The sequence below is a fragment of the Pipistrellus kuhlii genome, unplaced genomic scaffold (genome assembly GCF_014108245.1).
Source record: "Pipistrellus kuhlii isolate mPipKuh1 unplaced genomic scaffold, mPipKuh1.p scaffold_m20_p_3, whole genome shotgun sequence".
Lineage (NCBI taxonomy): Eukaryota > Metazoa > Chordata > Mammalia > Chiroptera > Vespertilionidae > Pipistrellus > Pipistrellus kuhlii.
The window spans coordinates 66,853,888-66,879,153 of record NW_023425529.1 but is presented as its reverse complement, the minus strand read 5'-3'; the positions used below and the strand labels follow the sequence as shown (position 1 = coordinate 66,879,153).

Sequence of the window (25,266 nt, the reverse complement as noted above, 5' to 3'; positions counted from 1 at the left end):
CAGGGGCAAGGCAGCTTGGGGGAGTGGCCCCAGGAGGTTGTCCAGCCGGCCCCATCCCAGTTGGGTAGGTTTGCTGGCTCAGTGGGCGTCATTGTGACTGGTCATTCTGGTTGTTTCGGTGTTCTCTGGCTTTTTAAATCATTTGCCTAGTCTTGAACTCTTTTCTGTTCACCATATTCAAATATCCTCTTGACTACTTGATATCTCTAATTAAATGTCTATTGGGACATCTCAAACTTTAAATTGTTCATATTAAAATCTTAGTTTTCATATTGCTCAGGCTAAAAACCTTAGCTTCATCCTTGACTTCTCTTTTTCTCCTACATCGAAACTATCAGCAAATTCTATCTGTTATTGAAGAACCCAAAATCTAACCTCTTTACTAACTTCACTGCTACCACCCTGGTTTTAGTAACTATAATCTTTTCTCTGGATATTTCAGTAGTCTTCTAATTAACACATCAGTTTCTGCTCTTAATAACTTTCTAGTTTAAGTGGTCCTCTTAAATTAAGTCATATTGTATCACCCTGCTCATTGTAGATACCCTGATTTTTCTAATCAAAAGATCATTCTTAGTAAATTTCTGTCTTGAGCCTATTACTTCCCTCTGCTTGGAATGGTCTCCCATATTGTAGCATAGCTGTCACTCACTTTTTTTTCTTGCTCCAAATATCACCTTATCAAAGAGACTGTTCTTTACCATCTCATATGAGATAACACCTCTTTCTCATTACCCCCTTTCCTTCTATTCTGCTTTATTTTTCTTCACAAATGTATTATCTTCTGCCACATAAGTTCATTTCTGAACCCATAGAAACTTGTAAAGTAGCTAACATATAGTAGACACTCAGTACATATTGAATGGATAGATGGATGGATGGATGAAAAATCCTGAATAGATAGTTGGGTACATACATATGACCTATAGGAGATATCTTAACTGAGGAGATGTATGTGTGTGTTGTGTGTGATTTTATACTCATTTATTTACTCTATTCATTTAGTAAACATTTACTTATTGATCCCTTTTACTTTATGTGAAGTACTCATCCACCTCATCCAAACAGTGGGGATACAAGATTAAAAAAGCACTATCTTTACCTTTAATATTCTTCTCTACTAAGATTGTTAATGCATTGTTAAATAGCCTGCAGATGAAGCAGTAAGTCCAGAGATCATTCATGAATTTCAGGATTATCTTTTCTATTTTACTTTTTTTTCTCAGGTTACTGATCTCTTGGAAGGTAAAAACTAGAGTATCCTGTTCCTTTTGAGTATGTTGGAAAAGGAAAGAGTGTTTGCTAACCAGATAATCTGTCTTAAGGTCTGGTCAATTTTAGATGGAGACAGCACCTCCAACTTGAAGTGTTTAGTAAACATTTGTACCCAATAGGTTAGAGTTCAGAGAATTGGTTAAAGCAGTAGATAGGAATATGAGGCATAATTACATATGATAGATTTTTTTTTTGAAAAAAAAACTTTTTTTTTTATCAAGAGATGATATACTTAGGTAAATATTCACATTTTAAAAACAAAAGGAATAATCAGAAAAGTTAAAAGAATAGCCAAAATAATATTATGGGACAGAGTCTAAATAATCAGGAGAGAAGGCTAATGAAATTTCCACAATATTCCCACATTTTTTCATTTAACCAGTTTGTTATAAGCAGCCCATTTTAAAAAATATAATTTCACTTTTAATCTTTGTTTAAACTTAAAATGTTTTAGAAAATTTTATTTTTCAACATAGAAAAACATTTTCTGTAAAGAATAATAAAAACAATTTTAATTTTATCAGGTGTTGATATAGAAGCAGCTCGAAAGGAAGAAGAACGGATAATGCTAAGAGATGCAAGACAATGGCTAAATAGTGGTCATATAAATGATGTCCGGCATGCAAAATCTGGAGGTACAGCACTTCATGTTGCAGCAGCTAAAGGCTATACAGAAGTCTTAAAGTAAGTATTATTTTTCACAGTTGTTTTCTTACTTTGAGTTGTTTTGTTTAATTTGGTGTTCCTTTTTTTAAGACACCCTGCAAACATTTCAACACAGCCTATAAAAGCTAGCGTTCATTTACAGAAGAAAAACTACCTTGAATATTATTGCTATGTTTCTTTCAGTCTCAAGTTTTTATTATTTTACAGTTGTTTCTTTAGTTGCAATTTTCCAATAAGTAAATAAGTATCAGACAACCATTACCTGTTACCTTTTGGGCTAATAAACTATTACAGTCATTTTGGGGTTCCCAGAAACTTTGGTTTCTGAGACTAAGAACTATGTCATATGTTAACATATTTCTGTTTATATATTCTGAGAGCTTAATTCTCAAAATTCTAAGAGTTTAGTTTCCATTGAACATTTGTTAACATTTAATTTATCTGAATAGTTTCTTTTTACTATATGTATACTGGTCTCAAGTTCTATTAGCATAATATTAAATATCAAGCTGTAAGCAATTTAGGGATATATTTTGATCAATTTTTTTTTGGTGCCAAGTTTTTTATATCACAAATTTTTGTGGGTTTATTTGTTTTTTACTTATGTAATACAAAGGTGTTGGCAACTATGTGAAAAAAATAATTTAGTGCATAGCATTTGTTATGTGTATGTGAAAGGAAATTAGACTGGCCCTAGAAAAATCTACTGTGTCCTTTATATTGTTTTTATTCTTGTTGGGTTTCTAATGTCATGTTCTTATTCCCTCTCCTCAGTAAAAATAGTGAAGCAGTGTGTGTCAACTATTCCCAGATTGCCTCCTTTTTTCAGTCCCTACATTTTAATAATTTAAGGCTTCTCTTGGAGTAGTACAGTTAACTCCATATTACTTTCCTTGTCCCCTGCCTGGCTCTCTCTAATCCAAAATTTTTCAAACTTTCAGACTCCATTAACAGGTCATGAAATGAACTTAGTGAGTCGCCATTAGGGTTTGTTGTTGTTGTTTTAAGAAAGAATTGGAAATATCAAAGGGTATTGCATATGGTAAAGATAAATGTGACTTGTTAAAACTCTTTTTTCTGTAAACATATACTAATTATATATATCTGTTATATAATAAAGAGATCATATGCAAATTGACCATCACTCCAACACAAGATGGCCGCCCCACCTGGACACAATATGGCCACCACAAGATGGCCGGCAGGGGAGGGTAGTTGGGAGGGACCAGGCCTGCAGGGGAAAGCAGTTGGGGGTGATCAGGCCTGCAGGGGAGGGCAGTTAGGGGTGATCAAGTTGGCAGGGGAGGGCAGTTAGGGGTGACTAGGCCTGCAGGGGAGGGCATTTGGTAGGGACAAAGCCTTCAGGGAAGAGGCATTGGGGGCAACCAGGCCTGCAGGGAGGACAGTTTGGGGCAACCAGGCCAACAAGGGAGGGCAGTTAGGGGTGACCAGGCCAGCAGGGGAGGGCAGTTAGGGGCAATTGGGCTAGGAGGGGAGCAATTAGGCGTCATTCAGGCTGGCAGGGGAGTGGTTAGGGGGTGATCAGGCTGGCAGGCAGAAACAGTTAGGAGCAATCAGGCATGCAGGCAGGCGAGTGGTTGGAAGCCAGCAGTCCTGGATTGTGAGAGCAATGTCCTACTGTCCTTTTAGGTCCGATCTCGGATTGGACCTAAAAAGGCAGTTGAACATCCCTCGAGGTTTCCCAGATTAGAAAGGGTGCAGGCTGGGGGATATATATACTAGATTACACTGTAAAACAGATTCTAGGCTGTTTTCAAGTGGTCTTTATAATTAGGTTATCCAGGCTCTTAAAATCCTTCATTAAGATTCTCAGTAGAAATTAGAATATATGTTAAACTCCTGAACTAAGCAAATAAGACCATTTATTATCTGGCCACTGGCTCCTTTTTAAATTAAGCTGCTATCATTGCTCTTTAGGCATACATTATTTCATCTAAGTACTTAAAATTCTATCATGATGTCTTAATATCCTACTCTTGTTGCTGTCTAAATAATCTTTATTCACCATTGCTTCAACTTAAAGGCACATTTCTTTCAGTCTTTTAACTCAGTTCAAGCCTCTTAAGCCTATGAAAAATTAAAATTAAATGTTCAACCTCATTCATAACTGCAGATAAACTATAATGAATTATCAATTTATCTATCATATAACAAAAATCAAAATGTTTGGCAGTATAAATGACAATTGATGAGCAAATTCTGTTAAAGTAACAGTTATTCTTTATCTTACCAGTTCTACCTCTGGGAATTTTTTTTTAACAGTTATTCTCACTCACATAGGAAGTAAGGTATGTGGGAACAGTGCTGTTTGTAATATATAGGTAGGAGAATGGTTGAATGAATATGATACATCCTTTCACTTGGATACTCTGTAGCAATTAAAACAGTACATATAGCCCTGGCCCTGTGGCTTGGTGCTTTAGAGCATCAGCCTGCACACTGGAGGATCACAGTTTAATTCCAGTCAGGGGCAGGTACCTGCGTTGCAGATTTGAACCCCACCCCTAGTTGGGGCTTATACATGAAGCAACTAATCAATGTATCTATCTCATATCTGTATTTCTCCCCCACTCTTTCCCCTCCCTTCTACTCTCTCTAAAAATCAATGTAAAAAATATCCTCACTCCTTAAGTGAAGATTAAAAAACACTACATATAAATATTGAAAGAGTGCTAGGGCATATTTTTAAATGTCAAAAACCAAGGAGAAAAGTGTGTATAATCTGTATTTACTTAACATTTTTAGTTGTACTTAATATGCATAAAATTTCTCTAAGCATTCAATAAAAACATCTACACTAATAAAAGAGTAATATGCAAATTGACTGCATTTGCAATGCCCAGAAGCCAATCAGGAGTGGTTATGCAAATTAACTCAACAAATATGGCAGGTTAATTGGCAGGTGCCAAGGACCAGGTAGGGGCAGGATGCTTGTGTAATCACCTTGACTACAATACAGGCATTGTGCATTGCCCCAGCTGCTCCGGGCTTCTGGGCAGTGTGGGAAGGCAGAAAGGGCTCTGGCCGGAGCGAAGGCAGTGACGGCAACCAGGGGAAGGAAGGCCAATTGTTGCACAAACCTTAGTGCATCAGGCCTCTAGTATAGTATGGTTATCTTTAGGGAGGTGAAACTGGTTAAAGGTTAGCAGTAAGAGACTGACTTTGCTATATAGCCACTTATTCTTCGCCAGTTTTGAAGCTTGTGAATATATTATTTATGAAAATACATAAATAAAAATACATGTGAAATAAAATATAGAGTATCTTTTTCAAATGTATTCTTTTTTAAAAAAAATTATCTTTATTGTTGAAAGAATTAAAGATGTCTCCTTTTTCCCCCCCTATTGATCCCTTCTAGCCCACACCTGTCGCCACCCCTTCCAGGCTTTCACCACACTATTGTCTGTATCCATGGGTTATGTATAATATATATGCATATAAGTTCTTCAGTTAATCTCTTCTCACCCACCCTGTCTTCCCTCTGAGGTTTGACAGTCTATTTCATACTTCTATGACTCTGGTTCTGTTTTGTTCATCAGTAAATTTTGTTCTTTAGATTCCACATATGAGTGAGATCATGTGATACATGGCTTTCTCTGACTGGCTTATTCCTCCCACGTACTCTTTTCCCAAAAAACGCACACAATTCTTTCAGTTGATTTTGATGATTTTCAGTTATGTATTGCCATTGCATCCCCATTACAGAATCTATCTGTGGGGGTTGATTGTTGTTTTACTTACTAGATTTTTGTCCTTCATTAGAAGTCTTTGAATGTAAGTACTGTCTTACATTTTTTAGTATCTTTTTGTGGCCCGGCATATACAGAGAACCATCTATTTGGGGGTGGAGAGGGGAGGGAATGTATTTACCTTCCTGACTCTTCTCTCCAAACAGGCTCCCAGGTACTTAAAATTTTATATTGTTTAGGATATTTAATATCATTATAATTCATATTTTCTAATGGGGGATATATTTTATTTTCTTATATCCCAGTATTATTTTTGTCTCTTAAATAAATTTCCTGATAATTCATGTATTAATGGATATATTTTTATTTAAACCTCTGGATATATATGTGTTAGCCTGCTTTTGGTGGCTCTTAAAGGTTGGTCTGCAGGTAGGTGACAATCACGGTATGAGAATCATATGGGGACTTACTAAAAATATAGATTTACAGGAACTTACCCTAATATGCTGCTTAATCTAAGAGGTCTACAGTGGAGCTAGGGAATCTTTGTTGTTGTTTTTTAACAAACTCTTCAAGTGGTTCTGTTCTGGAGCCAGAATTGGACACCACTGCTTTAGATATTGTTAGGAAATAGGGAACTAGTACTTAAAACATAAATAAAGGAAGGGTTATGTATTAGCTATCACTACCACCTTCTGTAGGTAAAAAGAAGCCCTTCTCAAGTTCAACATCTTGGAAAGTAAGGTAAAGGTCACCAGATTTCATGAGTTGTAAAGTATTTAGTGTTTTGCCTGTGTGTGTGGAGCTGTGCTATGTGCAATTTATGGGCCCATTCTTTGCTCTCTGTGAGCTTAATTTCTAAGTAAAATAAAGGTTGATGTCATTGTACAGTTAGAAGGGTATACTAACATAAGTTGTGTAACCCTTTGCATTGTATTAAAATGTATTCCTGTTTTCTAGCTTTGTTGATGATTGGATATCTGCTTTCTACTGCTGCAGAAAAGTAGACTGGGCCCTTGGAATATTTGTTTTGCTTTGTTTTGTTTGTTCCTAACAGTCATATTGTCATTTTCCTCTGAAAATTTTCCACGGTAGATCATAAAGATTTCTGAAAACTTTCACAAACTAATTCCTATACTGTAAGAAAACAAAAATACTATGAAGTAAGCTTGCTTGATCCAGGTATATTTTTTAGAATACATTTAGCCTGAGATGATTTTTCATATGGACACCTGAAGATTTCCCTGCAATGAATGATCTCACATTGAAAAATTATAGGCTTTCCTCTAAAAATTTTAATTATAGGTCATATTAACAAGTATTAATCAGTGTCACACCATAAGACTTATAATCACTAGGAATTAATTAAAGCTGAATGCATTATGGCAGTAACTCAAGATGCTCTTTGCCAGTGTTTTCTGAGAATTTCTTTTGCCCTGTTTCATTTCATTAATGTAAGGGAGGGTTGAACTATGAAAAGAGAAGTATATTGCAAATTTTGTTAACTCGCATGGTATAAAGCTATTGGTTACATTTGTTCATTTCTAGATTTTAATGATTATCTAACTTACTATAATTTCTTTAGACTTTTAATACAGGCAGGCTATGATGTTAATATTAAAGATTTTGATGGCTGGACACCTCTCCATGCTGCAGCTCACTGGGGTAAAGAAGAAGCATGTCGAATATTAGTGGACAATCTGTGTGATATGGAGATGGTCAACAAAGTGGTAGGCCTTTTTACTGTATATTAAACATTTTAACTTTTAGTCTTAGAATATTAAAAGAATATTATTAATTAAATCTTTTTCAGCTACTGATGATGTAGTTTTGACCTTATTCTGCAAAGAAAGAATTATTACTCTTTCTGTAATCATATTATCATACATATAGCATAGGATTGGGTACTTCAGTTGAAATTATATTCTTTAGAATTCATAACATTTTGCATCTCTATATGTTTTCTTCCGTCATTATATTTATGAATTGGAACACATGCAGAAGTCAGTTTCTAATTTTTTTGTTCCTGATAGTCTTATTAGCTTTCTTATAGAAGCTTTTTAACTGACATGGATAGTAGGTGTTGGAGAGTGGTAATTTTTGCCCATTCCGGAGAGGCCATGGACTATACCCCAGATAGAGATGTCAGTGCTGACACCAGGCCAGGCCTTGAGATATGATCTCATGGCCCCTTCCCAGCACATAGGCCTTCTTTCATAGAAAACTGTCAGCTCTCTGAAGAACAGGATGACCCTGTGAATAACATGGCCGTAAATGGCATGACCCTGACATAGCTTGGGAAAATTGTTTTGTCTTGGGTTGCTTGTTCTGCAGATGTGGTTAATGGGCTTAAAAGGGGTCCTACACAAAGGGTTACTGCTGCTTTCCGGATTCCCTGCATTGAGAATGGCAGAGCAGTCGCCCTGCTAGTCACTCACCCGGCTAGCTAATAAAGGCTCCCTAAATTTTAATTTGGTCTGGGCTACAGTGGTCATTCACTCACCTTTGCTCCACAACATAGGATCTTATTAGTATATCAGAAAAGAATGGTAAAAACCATAAAGTTTTATGCCAAATAAGATCATTGAAATGCAACATCTAGTCTCCTAGTTTTGCAAATGGGAAAAGTTTAGTGAGGTAAATTATTTACTTTAATATCACCCAATTAGATAGAAGAAGCAAATGTCATGAATATATTCAAGTTATCAGATTCCTTATTAGATTATATTTTTCTCCTCTGCTCCCTTTCAAGTGCCATCAGTAAGTTACCAATGTCAACAATATTCTTACTAGTTCCCTCCCACTCCCTGGCAGTAGGTAATAAGGATCATTTACCAACAGTTGGTTTGGTAGAGCTCAAAACCTGTTTCTTTTAGTGAGCTTAATTATCCTTAACTTCCTTTGAATATCATTTATATATTGCATTTCATAAGCTAATTTAGTAATGTATACTAAATTACTTAGTATAGGTTTCTAAAATGATCTCACCCTTCTTTGTCAAGATGGGTACATCTAATTCTATTGTGTTCATTAAATATGGGTGCTCGTACTGTTATTCTAGTAACTGCATGTTCCAACTGGTAATCTGCAAAGGGAAGACATATACATATCCAAGATTTTCCCACGAGTGTTTGTAGGTTGAGGTAGTAGTGCAGATTCATGTCCTGGTTGCTGACATAAAAAGATAAAGAAGCCCTCTGAATAAAAATGTTTGAAAATGATACATTTGTATAGGTTTGCCCTTATAAATAAGTGTCTTCAATCTAAATTTTTATCAAAACTTGATAAGTTGCTTTGTCTATTCTTAAAATAACTGTTTTCTGTTTTGTAATCATCATTAGAAGATGAATACATGTTGATACTATTTAATTTTAAGTTAAAGGCCAGCTAATTTTAGCTTGATAATTCATATTCCTCTCCTGTGTAAAAATCCCCCTCAGCAGTTAGTATTTTTCTGGAGAAATTAGCAAATGAATATTTGTTAACTTCTGATCTCTGTTCTGCATACCAAATTGTGCCCCTAAAAGCCACTTGTCCACTGACAAAGTGAGTGCTAATACTGGTTTATTCAGTGATAATGGCCTCCATTTAAGGTTCAAAAGAGAAAAGCTTATTGCTTGAAATGGTTTTCCAAAAGGGTTATAACACTTTACTTAAAACATGTTGTTTTGCTCTAAAACATGTACATAATATAGTATGTATAAGAAAAAAGTCATTTTATCTTGCATCTGTTCTATCGTTGTCTAATTCCTATGCCGTTTAATTTATAATTATACTCTAGGAAAAATAACTACATGTAAAGTAATTTTGGCCCTGGCCAGTGTGGCTTCAGTTGGTTGAAGCATCATCCTGTGCACTGAAGGGTGGCGAGTTGGATTCTGGTCAGGACACATACCCAGGTTTCGGGTTTGCTCCGTAATCAAGGCTTGTATAGGAGGCAGCCCATCTATGTTTTTCTTTTACATCAGTGTTTCTCTCTCTCCCTCTCATTACTCTCGCCCTCAAATAATTTAAATAATCATTTCGCTTTACCTTGTTTCTATATTACTATGCTAGCAGTTCCTTGGGTCACCTTTTTTTAATGTATTAAGGTATGTTTTAATACCTTATCTCCTCATTTTATCGCTTTTAGTCGATCTTTATCTGATCTTAAGAGAATTGTGCTCATAATTCCTTAGAATTTTTCAGTTTTCAACATATTTAAAACAATGCTAGCCTTTTAACAATTATTATGAAGTTGTTATCTGAGTTTTGCAAATTCAGGACGAACATAATCAGAGAAATGGAATAATTTTCATAATGCCCTAATAATTGTTTCCTTTTAGTCTGCTAAGTTTTTCTGCAACTTTTCTTAGTTTTTGAGTTCTCATGTTTTATGAGATACCGACTCATAAGTTGTAAAAATATGATTTTTAAATTTATATTCAAATATTTTTCTCTTAAAATATTAAGATTTAATAGGAAGGGGCTGCATAATATACATAAGATTTTGAAGGCTTTTGTGGCATAAATATAACCAAATACACGCTTTTTATTTATTTACAATTTTTCCTGTGTGACTTAGGCTGTTTCTCTTTTCATTTTAAAATAACATCTAATACTTCAAATTCAATCAAAACAAATTAGTCTTAATTGTATAAGCCTGCCTATATGAATTTATCTTGTCATTTGATAGTTACTTGTAGATCGAATTTTTTTACTAATTTTTTTAAATGATATTTTAAAATGTAAAGGTACTTTCAGAGAGTTTAGATAAATTCTTTAATAGAAAACATAATTTGGGGAGATATATAATATGGAAAATGTAGAGAAAGATATAAAAGTTTTTCTATGTGAAAATGGGGGAAATGTGCTCAAATTATATTTAGAAATTTAGTCTTGTTTCTTTAATTTATTTGCAAATTCTAAGCACATTTGCTGTCATTTTAACTTACTATAAGTTCTGATACAGATTTTAAATAGAAAAGTTTTTATTTTGCTTCATTAACTAATTAAAAGAATTATTTTACGAGAATGTACCCAAATATTAACTATGGTACCTTTATAATTGGAATTTTCTCTGAATGTGGTATTACAATCATTAGTAGACAACTGTTTAGCTTAATAGCTTTCATTATAAAGATTTAGATGAATAACAAAACTGCTGCTGTTATTGATGGACACAAGGATTGTTTTTCCTGATTCTATCTGAGCTTATTCTTTTCTGAAAAGATAATATAGCAGTGGAGACAGATTCTGTTCCCACTTTCTCTTCATTAACTGCATGACTTTGGACAAATACCATAACCTCAGAGCCCGAGTTCCCTCATTTGTATAATGGGAATCATAATAATGCTTGTCCTGACTACTTCACTGTTGTAAAGATAAAAGAAAGATCATACCTGCAAAGGCAATTCAGTTAGAGTCAGTGAGGAAGGAAGAATAAAGACTGTACAGTTAAACAGTGGCTCTAGTAATTTACAGATGTAGTGAACTGATTTGTTTAAGCATTGTGCCCTCCTCAATAGTTTCCTGGTTGCTTTGAGTGACTGCTTATATGCCCTACTTTTTAGTACCCTATTAATGAAGCATTGTAGCCTATAGTATAATAGTTACAGTTAGATAGGCTTCAAAACTGTTTTAGTTATTGTTTAAAGATAATGGTTAAGTTATTGAGTTAAGTTAATGGGTGTGCTCTTTAAAATTAGAAACTTCTCAGTGTTTATGGCCTACATTTTACTCTAGTTTTTATTCTCTATCAGCTGCTGTTTGTGAAGTAGACTCGATTATTAAGGGAGAAAGTAAAAAGAAAGGTTAGTAAGGTGATCCTGTTTATTATTCTTATAAAAGAAAATTCCTTGGTTCTAAAATAACCGCATTGTGCTTAATTACTGCTAAAATTTTATTATAATTTTTAAAAGTGCGGTATTTCTTTATGAGAAAGGTTGATAAATGCTTAAAATAATACTTAAAAAGAAACCAGTGAGATATTTCCACATAATAACTTATATTTCATAAATGTTATAAATAATGAACCATTTGGCATGTTGCAAACTTTGCTTAGCAAGTACAACATATGTCATATTATAGATCTAATCATACAGAAAGATTATGGTATAGTAAAATAAGGATTAGCATCTGTGGCTAATCTAAAAGTCACTTTGTAATTTTGAGCCAGTTGTTTTGTCTCAAAGCCCTTTATTCTTTAGGAATTCAATTCTCAGCATTTAATACTCAAGGTGGAAATGGGGGGGGAAAGATTTATTAAAGCTAAAACGTTTGAATGAGGTGGGAAAGTCTTTCCTACTGGGAAGACTTCCTAATAAGAAAAGGCAGATATAAAAGTGTTCTTCAATCTTATAAATTTTAAATGTCATACATTCCCTATTGTGATTAAGAAGCATTTTATTCATTTTTAAGATATATGTTGTAAACCATATCTTTTATAAACTGACAATGGAAAAACTAGCTCAAATATCGAGTAGCTTATATTTCATTTCATAGTGTTGGGAAATGTAATTCCTGTCTAAATATATGTCAACACCCTGCTAATAGAATAGAATGAGGATTGTAATTTTGTTTCCTTTAAATGGAAGAATTTATGTCATCATTATCTATCCGTCTGGCTTTGGTATGGCTGAGGACACCTGTTATAAAAGAAATTTAAGTTTCCTTTCAGAGTGGTTTCTAGTTGAAAAAAGTTAAATGTTTTCTAAGAAAGAATCATGCATTGGCTAACGTATAGGGAAGAATAAATTATAAATAATGAACCTTTTGGCATGTTGGAAACTTGTACCAGTAGGGTTATTATAAGGACTAATGAAGGCAGCAGGAAAAACCCTGTATTTGGTTAGCCTGCAAGGGAGGGCAGTTGAAAGGGACCAAGTCTGCAAGGGAGGGCAGTTAGGGGTGACCAGGCTGGCAGAGGAAGGAAGTTGGGGGCAAACAGGCTGGCAGGGGAGCAGTTAGACATTAATCAGGCTGGCATGGGAGTGGTTAGGGGGTGGTCAGGCTGGAAGGCAGAAGCATTTAGGGGCAATCAGGAAGGCAGGCAGGTGAGCAGTTGGGAGCTAGCAGTCCTGGATTGTGAGAGGAATGTCCGACTGCCTGTTTAGACCCTATCTCAGTTTAACATCCCTCGAGGTGTCCCAGATTGGAAAGGATGCAGGCTAGGCTGAAGGACACACACCCCCCCCCCATCCTGTGCTTGAATTTTGTGGACCAGGCCTCTAGTACTAAAAATAACAACCATTGAGTTGTATACTTCAAATGGGTGATTTATATGGTATGTGAATATATAAAGTTATTATAAAAAAAGTAAGGATAGTGTATCATCTACTTCTCACATGGATTTCTCATACATCTCCTTTGAGTTATGTATACTATGTTTTATAACTACCATAAAGTAGTTATCTAACGTTTTTCTGTATAATCATACAGAATCACCAAATGCATTTTATAATTTATTGACTTTATGCCATTACCACCCTCCCCCCGTTGTTTCCAACGTAGGGCCAGACAGCCTTTGATGTAGCAGATGAAGACATTTTAGGATATTTAGAAGAATTGCAAAAGAAACAAAATCTGGTAAGTTTGATGACTGTCTAAAAATTGTCTACACTTGTGACTTTTCTTAATAGCTTTGAATTTCAGATAGATTAAAAATATCATTGTGATATTTTATGCTTTCTGGTCTGGCCATCAAATTAAAATGGCAGTGAAAGAGAACAAAGTAGTGTTGTGTTTGCTTGTGTTGCTTAGTCCTATATTTCTAAATTCCCCTTCACAAAATGAATCCTTCTATAATGTATTTGTCCTAAATAATAACATGTTTTAATTCAATTAGAAAGTAGAGGCTATAAAATCTCAGATTTCTCAAATAGCAGGCCCTGGATAAGCAAGGGGTGATATTACTAGAAAATAGATTTTTATGTAAAATAATATCAGACATCCTATGTGGTGATTGGACCCTGACTTTTTAGTGAAACAAAATTGAGAGGGATCTAAGAGAATCCAAATTCATAGAGTTTTTTAATTATCTTGTCTTTTTTATTCTTGACCTAAGCCCTTTTAAGGTACAACTTAAATATTTTATTTGTTTTATTTTGGTTGTCTTTAGTGTTTGGAAAAGTATCTTGTTGTTATTTTAAATTTTGTATGTTACTAATTAATGTTATTTTAATAGTATTCTTATTTTCCTTTGCCTAACTTTCATAAAGCTCCATAGTGAAAAACGAGAGAAGAAATCTCCACTAATTGAATCAACAGCTAATATGGACAATAATCAATCACAGAAGACCTTTAAAAAGTAAGTAAAATATTAAAAGTAGGTTTTGTTATTGTTATGAATGAGTTGGCATGCTGGCCATTGGCATGATTGTTAAAGTTTGTAGGTCTGGGGGAAAATTAAGTATTTTGACCTTCTGTGCTTATAATTATTTGAAAGCTATTTTTCTTTTACAGCAAAGAGACATTGATTATTGAGCCAGAGAAAAATGCATCCCGTATTGAATCACTGGAACAAGAAAAGGTTGATGATGAAGAAGAAGGAAAGAAAGATGAATCTAGCTGCTCTAGTGAAGAAGATGAGGAAGATGATTCAGAATCAGAAGCTGAAACAGGTAAAATTTGAAGGATAAAAGGATTTTCAAGGATTTTTTAGTCAAATATTAAGTAAACTGAGATCAAGTGTTAAGTAATTTTGAAACTTTTCAGACTTATTTGTTACTTGTTTGGATACTTATCAAGCCAGTAAATTACCTTTCAGGGAGTATAGTTGTGATTTTTTTTTTGATTTTTTTTTCCTAATTACCTGGAAGCTCCTATCTCCTGTCCATCTCTGTCTCTTTCTTACCTTTTTAGGTTTGACAGTAAAGAGACAGATTCTAACTCTCCCTTAGGATGTTGTAGATAAGGTCTAAATGGACTTACAGTAATTCAACAATGGTCTTATTATTTTCTGAGGCTCTAAAGTCCAGAAGCAGGTCCCAGCAGCATCCCAAATATTACCCAAGATATAGTAAAATTTTAGAAAGTTGGAGATGGATCAAGATTTCCTTACACTCCCACTTTCTTGTTGGAATGTAGGTAAATTTACTTTGAGAAATTTTAAAGATGGTAAAAGTATAATAAACATTCATATTTTAATTCCTAAGAATTAATTAACTGTTGACATTTAGCTATATTTGCTTTAAATTTTTCTTTTAATAAAATCAAAACATTAAAGTTGTCTTCTTTATATATTCTAGTTTATATCCCTTTCCTTTGTTTCCTAAGGCAATTACTATCATGACTTCTTTCTGTAATATTCTAGTCCATTTTTATACTCTTTCTTACATGTACATTCAAAAATAATACAAAATAATTATAAGGTTGTTCTTTGTTTTTATTTTTACCCTCTAGGAATTGTTATGCAACTTGCTTTGTTTTACTCAAAAGTTGTATTTTTTAGATTTGTTCATATCTATATCTTTATCTATATAACTTATCCCCTTAGTTGCTATATAATATTCATTAAATACATCAATTTCCCTTCGGATAAATACATTCCTTATTCCCTTTTTTTTGTTGTTGTTGTTGCAAATAATGCTGCAGTAATCATTTGTGTATTAATTGCCTCTTTATGTATAAGTACAAGAGATTCTCTAGTAGATATGCTTGGAAATTGAAATATTAGTCACATTTTCTTATTTTGTTAGTTTATTTTTAAAATAAATTTATTGGGGTGACATGGTTAATAGGGTTATATAGGTTTTAAGTGTACATTTCTATGTTACAAGATCTATATATTGCATTTTGTGCACACCACCCAAGGTCAAATCATCTGTCACCCGATATTAGTCATGTTTTTAATTTTCATAGATGCTACCAAATTGCTTTACCAATGCTGCCATAACAATTTACATTCTTTTCCTTTATATAGTTAAGGAAATTGTTTCTGTATTTTTTCTCTCACCCACATTTTTGTAGATTTTATCAAATTGCTTTTATTAATTAACATTTATTATCTTGTTCTATATCAGTTAATCACTCAAAACTTCTGAACAGCATGAGATTCTATTTGACAATCTTGGAATTGTATAACCTAGTGTTTTAATATAACTTTCTCAGAAAAAAAAATATATACCATTTCCAGTAAGATTTTTAGTCACTGAAAAATCTGTCGTCATCAAAACCAGTTTGGTCATTGGTAAACACAAAATGAAACCCTAGAATTTCTTGTACTATTTATATCTCTTCTAGAAACATTAACAGTTTTGAATCACTTTATTTTTACTCAACAAAATATTTCATATAAGAAAATGGGCCCTAACAGGTTTGGCTCAGTGGATAGAGCATTGGCCTTGGAACTGAAGGTCCTGGATTCAGTTCCAATCAGGGTCATGTACCTTTGTAATGAGCACATCCCCAGTAGGGGGTGTGTAGGAGGCAGCTGATCAATGTTTCTCATCGATGTTTCTAACTCTCTATCCCTCTCCCTTCCTCTCTGTAAAAAAAAATCAATAATATATATATATATATATATATTTATTTTTTTATTTTTTTTTAAGAAAAGAAAATGGAAGACGCTAACATTTAACACATGTCAAGGAACATGTTTCCCATTAAAAATGATGTTGCTAAAACAGATACAGACTAGCTTTGTTGACAGGTGATTTCCTTTGAATCCCCTCTCCTTTTTTTTTTTTTTCTTTAGAAAGACAAGTAAATTATTTTTCAGTAATACACAGATTTCATATATATGTATATATGTCTGTGTGTGTACATTCTTATAACTTAGGGCTTAATTTTATTTTTGTTTTTTGCTATCACATTGCTGGTTAGGTAAATATAACTTTTGCCTTGGTGAGACAGTAATGTGGGTAAATTTGGAAGCTAAAGCAAACAGGTAATCATTGAATATTATAATTTATTTCTATAACATGCTAATTAAAATGTTTCTAATTATAAAAGCAAATAATGAGAATCAGCATGCACAGTATTTAAGAACATGCATGTAATTGTAGGTATGGTTGACTTATTTAATTTCAGATTCCTCTAAAATCCTGGTTATAATACCTGCTTTATCTGGGTACTATATAGCAGTCAATTGCTTTATGTGTTAGTTTTCATATAGTGTGTAAAATTTTACATTATTGATTTAAATATGATCAATATACATACCAACCTAATATCACTGCATTTAAATTTGGGCTATTTCTCATGTTCAAGATGAAACATTATCATTTAAATTTAAATTGTCCAGATACTTTTGTAAGTAAATAATGTTATTTTTTATGTAGTTAATTTCCTTGTGCAACATGCCTATAATTAGGAATTAGATTATATACACATGTGAACAACAACAACAAAAAAGCCAGGACTAGCACCCAGATCTGTCTTTTACTACTCATGGTAGAATTTAAGAACTGAAAATCCAGGCATCTCAAAGAGATTTTTTGATATATATTTTTTTAAATCGGTCCTTTCTATATACTTCACTGTTCAATGGTAGACATTAAGGAGCTATTTAAAACAAACAAAAGACAGATTTAGGCTGTCTTGCTACTGAATAGCTATTTTCCTGACCTCTTTTGGTTGAAATTTCCTTGCTTGTAAAATGAAAAGAATTTGACTTGATGATCTGGACAGTTCTTTAAACTCTACTATTCTATAAATATAAATAGAATTAATTATCATCAAATTGTATTCTATCAGTTCCTTGTTTGGGGCTTAAGCATACCAATCACTCTCTGCTTAGTTTCTCACTGAGCTAAGTTTAAATGTTCCTCAGAAGCATTGTACTATGATAATTTTGTTCTTCCTGTTGCTAATAGTGAGTGGTGCCAGGAAAATTTGACTCTATCTCGAGGATTAATCCATGTAAATGCTGTGTGGCTCCTTCTCTCTCTTTTAATATCAACAAGACTTTATCATACTTTTATTTGGCAAGCTTAAGAAAGTAACCATTTCCCTGTAGAGCTACAGCTTGATTTGACAATTTCTAAACTGTTTCTTTTTTCTACGTTTTTATGGTTATGTTCTTGGGAAATTCTTTGATGTAAAATAACTATTTTGCTGAATTTTCTTTCACAAATTATGTATTAAACTAGTTTTTAAATTTGTATTTTTATAAATCTGATGAAAATAGGAACTTAACCAAAAGTATAATTTCCTTTCAAATAATTTACTATAAATTTGAGATGTAGTGGAGGAAATGAGAAAAGGGAGTTATGTTTTTACTTTTAGGTTTTTTTTCCATTAGGACTTGGAAAATTTTCATTCTTCATTGAAATCAAATGGATAGAAATATTTCAGCAATATTAATAATGTTTACTTAAGCTAGATAGTAGACACCTGGAGTTTGTTTCATTATTCTTAAACCACAAGTGTTTACATACATGCATATACATTCTTTGATTTGTATTTTCACTGATAAGAAACAAATTTTTAAACCAAAAGCAAATAGGGAGAAAAGAAAAAAGAAAATCTGTTTAATTTTATCTTTTATTATTTATGTCTTCGACTAGACTGTAAACTCTGTGCAATTAAGATAGTTTGTCTTTTCATTGACTGATACATTCCCAGGACCTAAACAGTATTTGCAGTTTGGAGACCACAAATATTTGTTGAATTACTTGCTCCATTTAAATGGATTATTTTCTAGGAAGATGGGCTAATTAGATTATTTATGATTTGTATTTAACTGTGCTGATAAACTTAGCTTCTGTTGAAGGAAAAGAGGTATTAACAATGAAAATAAATTTTTCTGGATTGAGTCTAGCTGATTGAGTTTATTTGAAAACCTAAAGTTTAGTAGTTTTCAAATGTGACCATTTGGCCATGTCCTTGGGTATAATTTGAGATATGTTTTTCAACTTACTAACATCTTATGGATGTTTTTATAGTTACAAATAGAAGTGAATGAATCATTGCAAATTCAGATTGTTGGTGGGATGTTTATACTTGCCCCAAAGTCTACTTGTAAAGTATAACATCATACAATAATGATCTAAGGAAGGGAATAATGTAGTACAGGTAGTCCTCAGGTTCCATCGGACTCAACGTATGTCGTTTCATGGTAACATCATTATTTATTTATAATTTTAAAAAAAGTTCCATCATTTCAATGTATGTACATATGTGCTTTATGTTTTTTATCATTTATTTACCACAAGTAAAGGTCAGGAATTGTTATCTTTCTTTACTGTTTCACTTCATTACTGCTGTGTGTGTGCTCCATGGGAGTGACGTAGGTATTTATGTAGGTGGGTTCTGACTTATAGCGAAAATCGCATTATGTCACGCCGTATGAACAGATGGATCTCTGACGTAACCCGAGGACCTACTGTATAATGAAAATGAGTATTTCATAAAGCTCTAAAGCACTATACTTTTTTCTCAAAGTCCTATCCCGTTTTGAAACCAGAGAAATAATTTAATACTAGATAAAATGACATTTGACCATTTGGAAAGTAACTTTTCTAGTTCATTTATAAATTAAAGTTAAAAATTTAAATTATATGTGACCGTTTTGGTAAAAGCCAGCTAGATTTATATGTTCAAATACAATCTGGAGTTTTTCTATCATCAGATTAATTTTTCTAATATTTTCAAAAAATTTTCGCTAAGCGATTCATTACTAGTTAGAAATTGTCTTGATACATTGTGAAAAGAGATTTTACCTGATTTTATGCCCATTTTACTATTGACTTTTTAGGGATGAAAAGGCATTTTTTTATGACATTGAAGCATACTTTTTGTCAGGAATCTAAGCTGATTATTGACAAAAACCTCTTATAGATTTCTGGACTAAAGAATATCAGCATTAGATATAAAAGTTTTTAAACATTAAAATATTGATTGCACAGCTCTTGTAATTTTTTTTAGTTACATTGAACTTATTCATTCAAGTTTTAAATATTAATTTAAAAGATGTTTTAAATTTTCATATGTTAAAAGTACAAAAGTAAAATTCTATTAATGCTTTTTTATTTTTTGAAGCTTTGTTGTATTTTTTCATATTATTTTATTTACTTTAACATATATACTGAGACATTTCTAGAAACTCAGTTAAAAATTTACTTGTTAAAAGGGATAATAATAGTGGGACAAGACTTTGAATTAACAAAGCCTTAAATAAAAATGGAATGTAAAATGTATTTTCCCAACCATTGAAACCAAGTTCATATAGCATCTGGACTCTTAATGTTTCTCTTCTTCTTCTTCTTTTTTATTGAAATAGATAAGACAAAACCCATGGCTTCTGTAACTAATGCCAATACTTCTAGTACACAAGCAGCTCCTGTAGCAGTTACAACACCTACTGTGCCATCTGGTCAGGCAACGCCTACATCACCTATAAAAAAGGTAAGCCAAAGTTATGTTTGCTAAAAATGCATATCTTCTTTTTAAATACCATTTAGGTAAATACATTAAGACAGTTCTAAATTTTTATAATTTCTCCCCAAAATATTTAAGGTTTGGAGTAAGAATATATTTTTCTTTCTTTAATTTGGCTAGATTTCCTCCGAATCATTATATTTTAATGCTTTTTGCAGTTGATATTATAATTAATAGTTATCAGAAATAAATGGTGGTAAGATTAAACTTTTCATATGAAAATGAATCATGGTAGTTTTTATTTCATTTGAAACTGAGAAACAGATTTTTTTTTATCATTTATTTTTTTTGGCAAAGGTGCATTTTTGTAGTTTTACATGAACATTAAATTAAGCACAAAAAGTATTACCACAAGTCAATGAAAATACTAGAATCTAGATTTTCTAACTCAATACAAAGCACTACTCATGCAAGTACGGCATACCAGAAAAAGCATGATCTTTGATGACAAATCAGATTAGCTCCTGACCCCACCTGTTTTAAGTTTATGCCTTGAGTGAGTTATTATCTCCCTTACCTGTCAAAAAAAAACAAACTATAATTATGAAAGCATAATATGCTAATTAGACAGGATGTTTTTTCGGATGAAGCCAGGGCTGCAAGGGAAGTCAGGGTCCCAGGAGCCTGCTGGCGGGTGGTGGGAAAGAAGCCCAGTTGCCAGAGGGAATCCAGTGCCAACAGCCGGAGGGGGGGAGGTCTACTTGTGCATCGGGCCTCTATTGTATATATAAACAATAATTACAGTAAGTAAGAAGTTAAGGTTGTAATCTTTGATTGAGAGTCTGGCTAGTAACTAAAGCTTCCAAAATGTTAATCATTTCTTCCTCTTCTCCCTTATTCTGTTCTCCATTTGTTCTTTGTCCTTCTTGTTTTCTCACCAAGCAGTGCTTTCTAACTAATGTGTTATCTTTTTTTTTTTTTTAATGATTTTGTATTGCTCTTTGATCTCCTTTTTAAAATATATATATATATTATTGATTTTTCTACAGAGAGGAAGGAAGAGAGATAGAGAACTAGAAACGTCGATGAGAGAGAGACATCGACCAGCTGCCTCTTGCACACCTCCTACCAGGGATGTGCCCGCAACCAATGTACATGCCCTTGACCGGAATCGAACCCGGGACCTTTCAGTCCGCAGACCGATGCTCTATCCATTGAGCCAAACCGGTTTCGGCTAGTGTGTTATCTTTTTAAAGAGTTTACTTTCCTTCTACTTCAGAACCTGTACCTCTTTAAACCCATATTTAAGATTAAGAGTTCTGTGTTGTTGTCTTTTACCTACTTATCAGTTTTCTTCTTTTCCACCAGCCCTTACTTATCTTTAAAGATTATACTCATGTACCTCTTTGTATATAAACACAAACACACACGCACACATGCACAAACACACGCATACCTTTTTTGTGGAACCATTTAAGAATTGGTTATAGTCAATATAATACTTGGCTGTATATACTTGAGTATCTCATAGGCACAAAGTCATTATCTTTCACTCGCACACCAAAATTATCATACTTAGCCAAAACCGGTGCATCGGCTTGCGGACTGAAGGGTCCCGGGTTCGATTCCGGTCAGGGGCATGTACCTTGGTTGCGGGCACATCCCCAGTGGGGGGTGTACAAGAAGCAGCTGATCAATGATTCTCATCAATCTTTCTAACTCTCTATTCCTCTCTCTTTCTCTCTGTGAAAGATCAATAAAATATATTTTTTTAAATAAATAAATAAATAAATAAATAAAATAAATAAAATAAAATTATCATACTTAGGAAATTTAACTTTGATATAATACATTATCATACCTAGGAAATTTAACTTTGATATATTCACTAATGTGCAAACCATACTCAAGATTTCCCCAGTTTCCCTCCTGGTTACAGTTATGTTTTCCTAACTGTTTGTTATTTTCAAATCAAGGATGCACTAAGGGATTGTAGCTGTCATTCTCTGTTTTTGGATTTTTTATTTTGTTGCTTGTCTGACATTATGTGGCTTGCATGGGTTTGAGGACTGATGTTAAAATCCCTATAGTGTTTCTATCATATTGTCAGTCTTGCTAATCTTTTGTCTTGGCTCCAAGTGATCAAAATGTGAATCGTTTAAAATCATGAAGTAGAGAATTTTTTTTTTAATCTATACTGTTAATAATAATTCTCTTCTACAACTTTCCCTAAGGAAATCAATAATGTGAATTGTTAGTGGTAGAAATATATGGATTTCACTTGTACTGTTTGAGGATTTCACTTGTATTTCAACTTAGTATTATAGTTTTTCTTAAGTTTGTTTCAACCTAAAGTTTGATACCACACCTTCATTTTGTATAGTCCTCATTAAACTATATAAATGAGTAGTTGTCTTAACCTTCTGCAGTCTAGAACTAAGGGTTTCTTGAATTCAGCTAGATCCCATGTTCATATGATTAAAATTATATATGCTTCAAATGGAATTCTCCAGCTGCTTCTGGAGAATTTGGTTTTCATGCCATATATAACTGGTGTCACCACAAGCTTTTACTAAAGTTTTATTTAATTCTATAACCTCTATATACTTCTTCAATGAATACTAAACTTGAGCTCTTTTGATTTATTATTTGTTAGAAAGTAGATTATTAAAAGTTCCCCAAAAGCTTCATCCCCTTGGAATAGTTGGCCATTAAACTGGCTAAGCCATGTCTTTCTTACCAGAGTCAAATAATTACAATAGACTTCTTGTGATTAATTGTATTTTTCTCAAGCATAGCCCCAGATTTATGGCAATTTACTTCTTGTTTTACGCCACCTACCCTAATTAAAAACAAATAATAACTCTGTTAGATTAGTGACCTAATAACCTATTTGCTTATAAAATTCTTATTCAGAATTCTGATTTTGTAATTAATCTAATAAATATTTGCTTCTATACTTGATATTTAGAAATTCAAATTCTCAATTTTAAGCATCATAACCTAATTTAAAGATTATATTGTTTCAGTCTGCTTTTTAAAGTTTAATAGACAAATTTTATTCAAAGCAGTAAATTCATAGTGTACAAAAAATTTGAAGTCTTATTTTTTAATGGTTGGTGCGATCTTTTTATCATTAGTGTATGATTTTTAAAGCCTCTTATTATGTTTAGTATTACTCTGTGTATTTCAACTTAGTATTATAGTTTTTCTTAAGTTTGTTTCAACCTAAAGTTTGATACCACACCTTCATTTTGTATAGTCCTCAGTAAGATTATCTACAGAATTAGCAACCATTCAATGGACAAACCATTTATTAAAATCATATTGATTTAAGGCTCATTCAAGTAATAGAAAGTCCCCAACTAAATGGTAAGATATCTGAACTATAAGAAGTTGTGTTGTGTATTTTTTCTAAAGGTAAATAGAAATTCAGGGATAATCAAGAATGGGAATTTAAAAGTCAGATTGAGCTAGAGAGTAACAAATTGAAGAGTAAGCTGAATGCAATTAATATTTAGTTTGAAGAAGTAGACAACACCGTATGTCCAACCACCAGGAGAAGAAACTTGGAAAGAGAACATGGGAGATCTGATAATAAACTCTTGGAGTACTTATGTTGCAGTGTTATGACAAGGAAATTTGATAATTACAAGAACGACAAAAAGATCAAAAGAGGGGACTGATCCGGAGAGTAGGAAAGTCAAAATAGTGCCCTATCATTAAAGTTAAAATAAGAGTTAAGTGAGTGGGTATAGGTGGTGAGTATTTAGAGGAGTTCCCTTATATTTCAAATAAAATTGAAAGGTGCTTTTGAATATATACACCAGAACTTAAAAGCAAATTCATGTTGGGCAGAATGAAAGTATGTCCATCATTATAGTGCAACAAATACTTATTTCAGAATTTATAATACTGCTTCATTTTTTTTTCAACTCTACGATAGTAATAGTATTTCATTTGGTTCTCTTTCCAAGTTTCTTCTCCTGGTTGTGAAAATTAAATGAGATAACACATGTGAAGCACTTAGCTTAGGGCCTGACACCAATAAACATTTGTTAAATGTTTGTTTTTGTTACAACATTCAATAAATGTTATCTGCTATCTGACCATTTTATCATGGAGAAGTAACATTTGTTCCCAGTTTTGGGGAGGTTCAGGACAGGGATTGGTATCCAGGGTCTTTGAACCAAAGCTGGACCACACTACCTGCTTTTGTATAGCCTACAAGTAGGAATGGCTTCCACATTTTTTAAATGGTTGTGGGGGAGGAAATAAAAAGAATATTTTGTGACATAAATTCCAATTTCAGTGTTTCTACATAACGTTTTATTGGAACACAACCACATTTTTCACTTACGTATTTCCTTTTGGCTGCTTTTGTGCTACAACAACATAGTTGAGTAGCTATAACTGTGGTCTCAAAGCCTAAAATTTACAATTTGGCCCTTTACAGAAAAGCGTTTGCCAACGCCTGTTCTAGAGGACTAAGACTTTAATCTCAGAAATCAATTACCAGTCACCTCAGTGCTTGCCATGTGGTTCCTGGACTTTTTCAATCCATGGAGCCCCTAGTGTCTTACTAATTTATTTTTTCACTGTGTCACTTAGCGGAAAGAAATACTTATTTGTTTCATTTATTAAGTAGTTAAGTGCAAATAAGTTAATAATGACAGTTTGTACAGTGTCCAACAGGTGTTACTGTGCTTCTTTAAAAACTTTAAAATACCCATAGTGCTCCTGTGGTTTTTGGTGGGTTTTTTTTAGATTTTTAAAAAATATATTTTATTGATTTTTTACAGAGAGGAAGAGAGAGGAATAAAGAGTTAGAAACATCAATGAGAGAGATACATCGATCAGCTGCCTCCTGCACACTCCCCCACTGGGGATGTGCCAGCAACCAAGGTACACGCCCCTGACCGGAATTGAACCTGGGACCATTCAGTCCACAAGCTGACGCTCCATCTTCTGAGCCAAACAGGTTTTGGCTGTAAATAGATTTTTTTTTTAATTATTATTTTTGTATATATACCAATCCCACCCCCCCGTACATACCCTCCCTCCCCAGAGTTTTGTGTCCATTGGTTGTACTTATATGCATGTATACAAGTCCTTTAGTTGATAGTTTATCTCCCCCAGATCTCCCTACCCTCCCCGCTGTAATTTGACAGTCTGCTTGTTGCTTTACTGTCTCTATATTTATCTTTTGGTTCTTCAGTTTGTAATGTTCTTTATCATCCATATATAAGTGAGGTCATGTGGTGTCTCTCTTTCATTGACTGGCTTGTTTCACTCAGCATGATGTTCTCCAATT

At 33.3% G+C, this 25,266-nt stretch overlaps 1 protein-coding gene across 12 annotated transcripts in view; it reads left to right on the top strand.

Annotated features, from left to right (window-relative positions):
- PPP1R12A (protein phosphatase 1 regulatory subunit 12A) overlaps window positions 1-25,266 on the top strand; it is a 145,656-nt gene that overhangs the window by 75,190 nt on the left and 45,200 nt on the right. For all 12 annotated transcript variants that reach the window (XR_006742880.1, XM_045588282.1, XM_036459317.2 and 9 more), the window contains 6 exons: window positions 1,800-1,959; window positions 7,237-7,381; window positions 13,143-13,217; window positions 13,850-13,938; window positions 14,094-14,251; window positions 19,855-19,979. Coding sequence is in view for 11 of the 12 variants with exons in the window: in XM_045588282.1 (XP_045444238.1) it covers window positions 1,800-1,959; window positions 7,237-7,381; window positions 13,143-13,217; window positions 13,850-13,938; window positions 14,094-14,251; window positions 19,855-19,979 (752 nt within the window). In the remaining variant the exon portion in view is untranslated. The remainder of the gene's footprint in view (window positions 1-1,799; window positions 1,960-7,236; window positions 7,382-13,142; window positions 13,218-13,849; window positions 13,939-14,093; window positions 14,252-19,854; window positions 19,980-25,266) is intronic.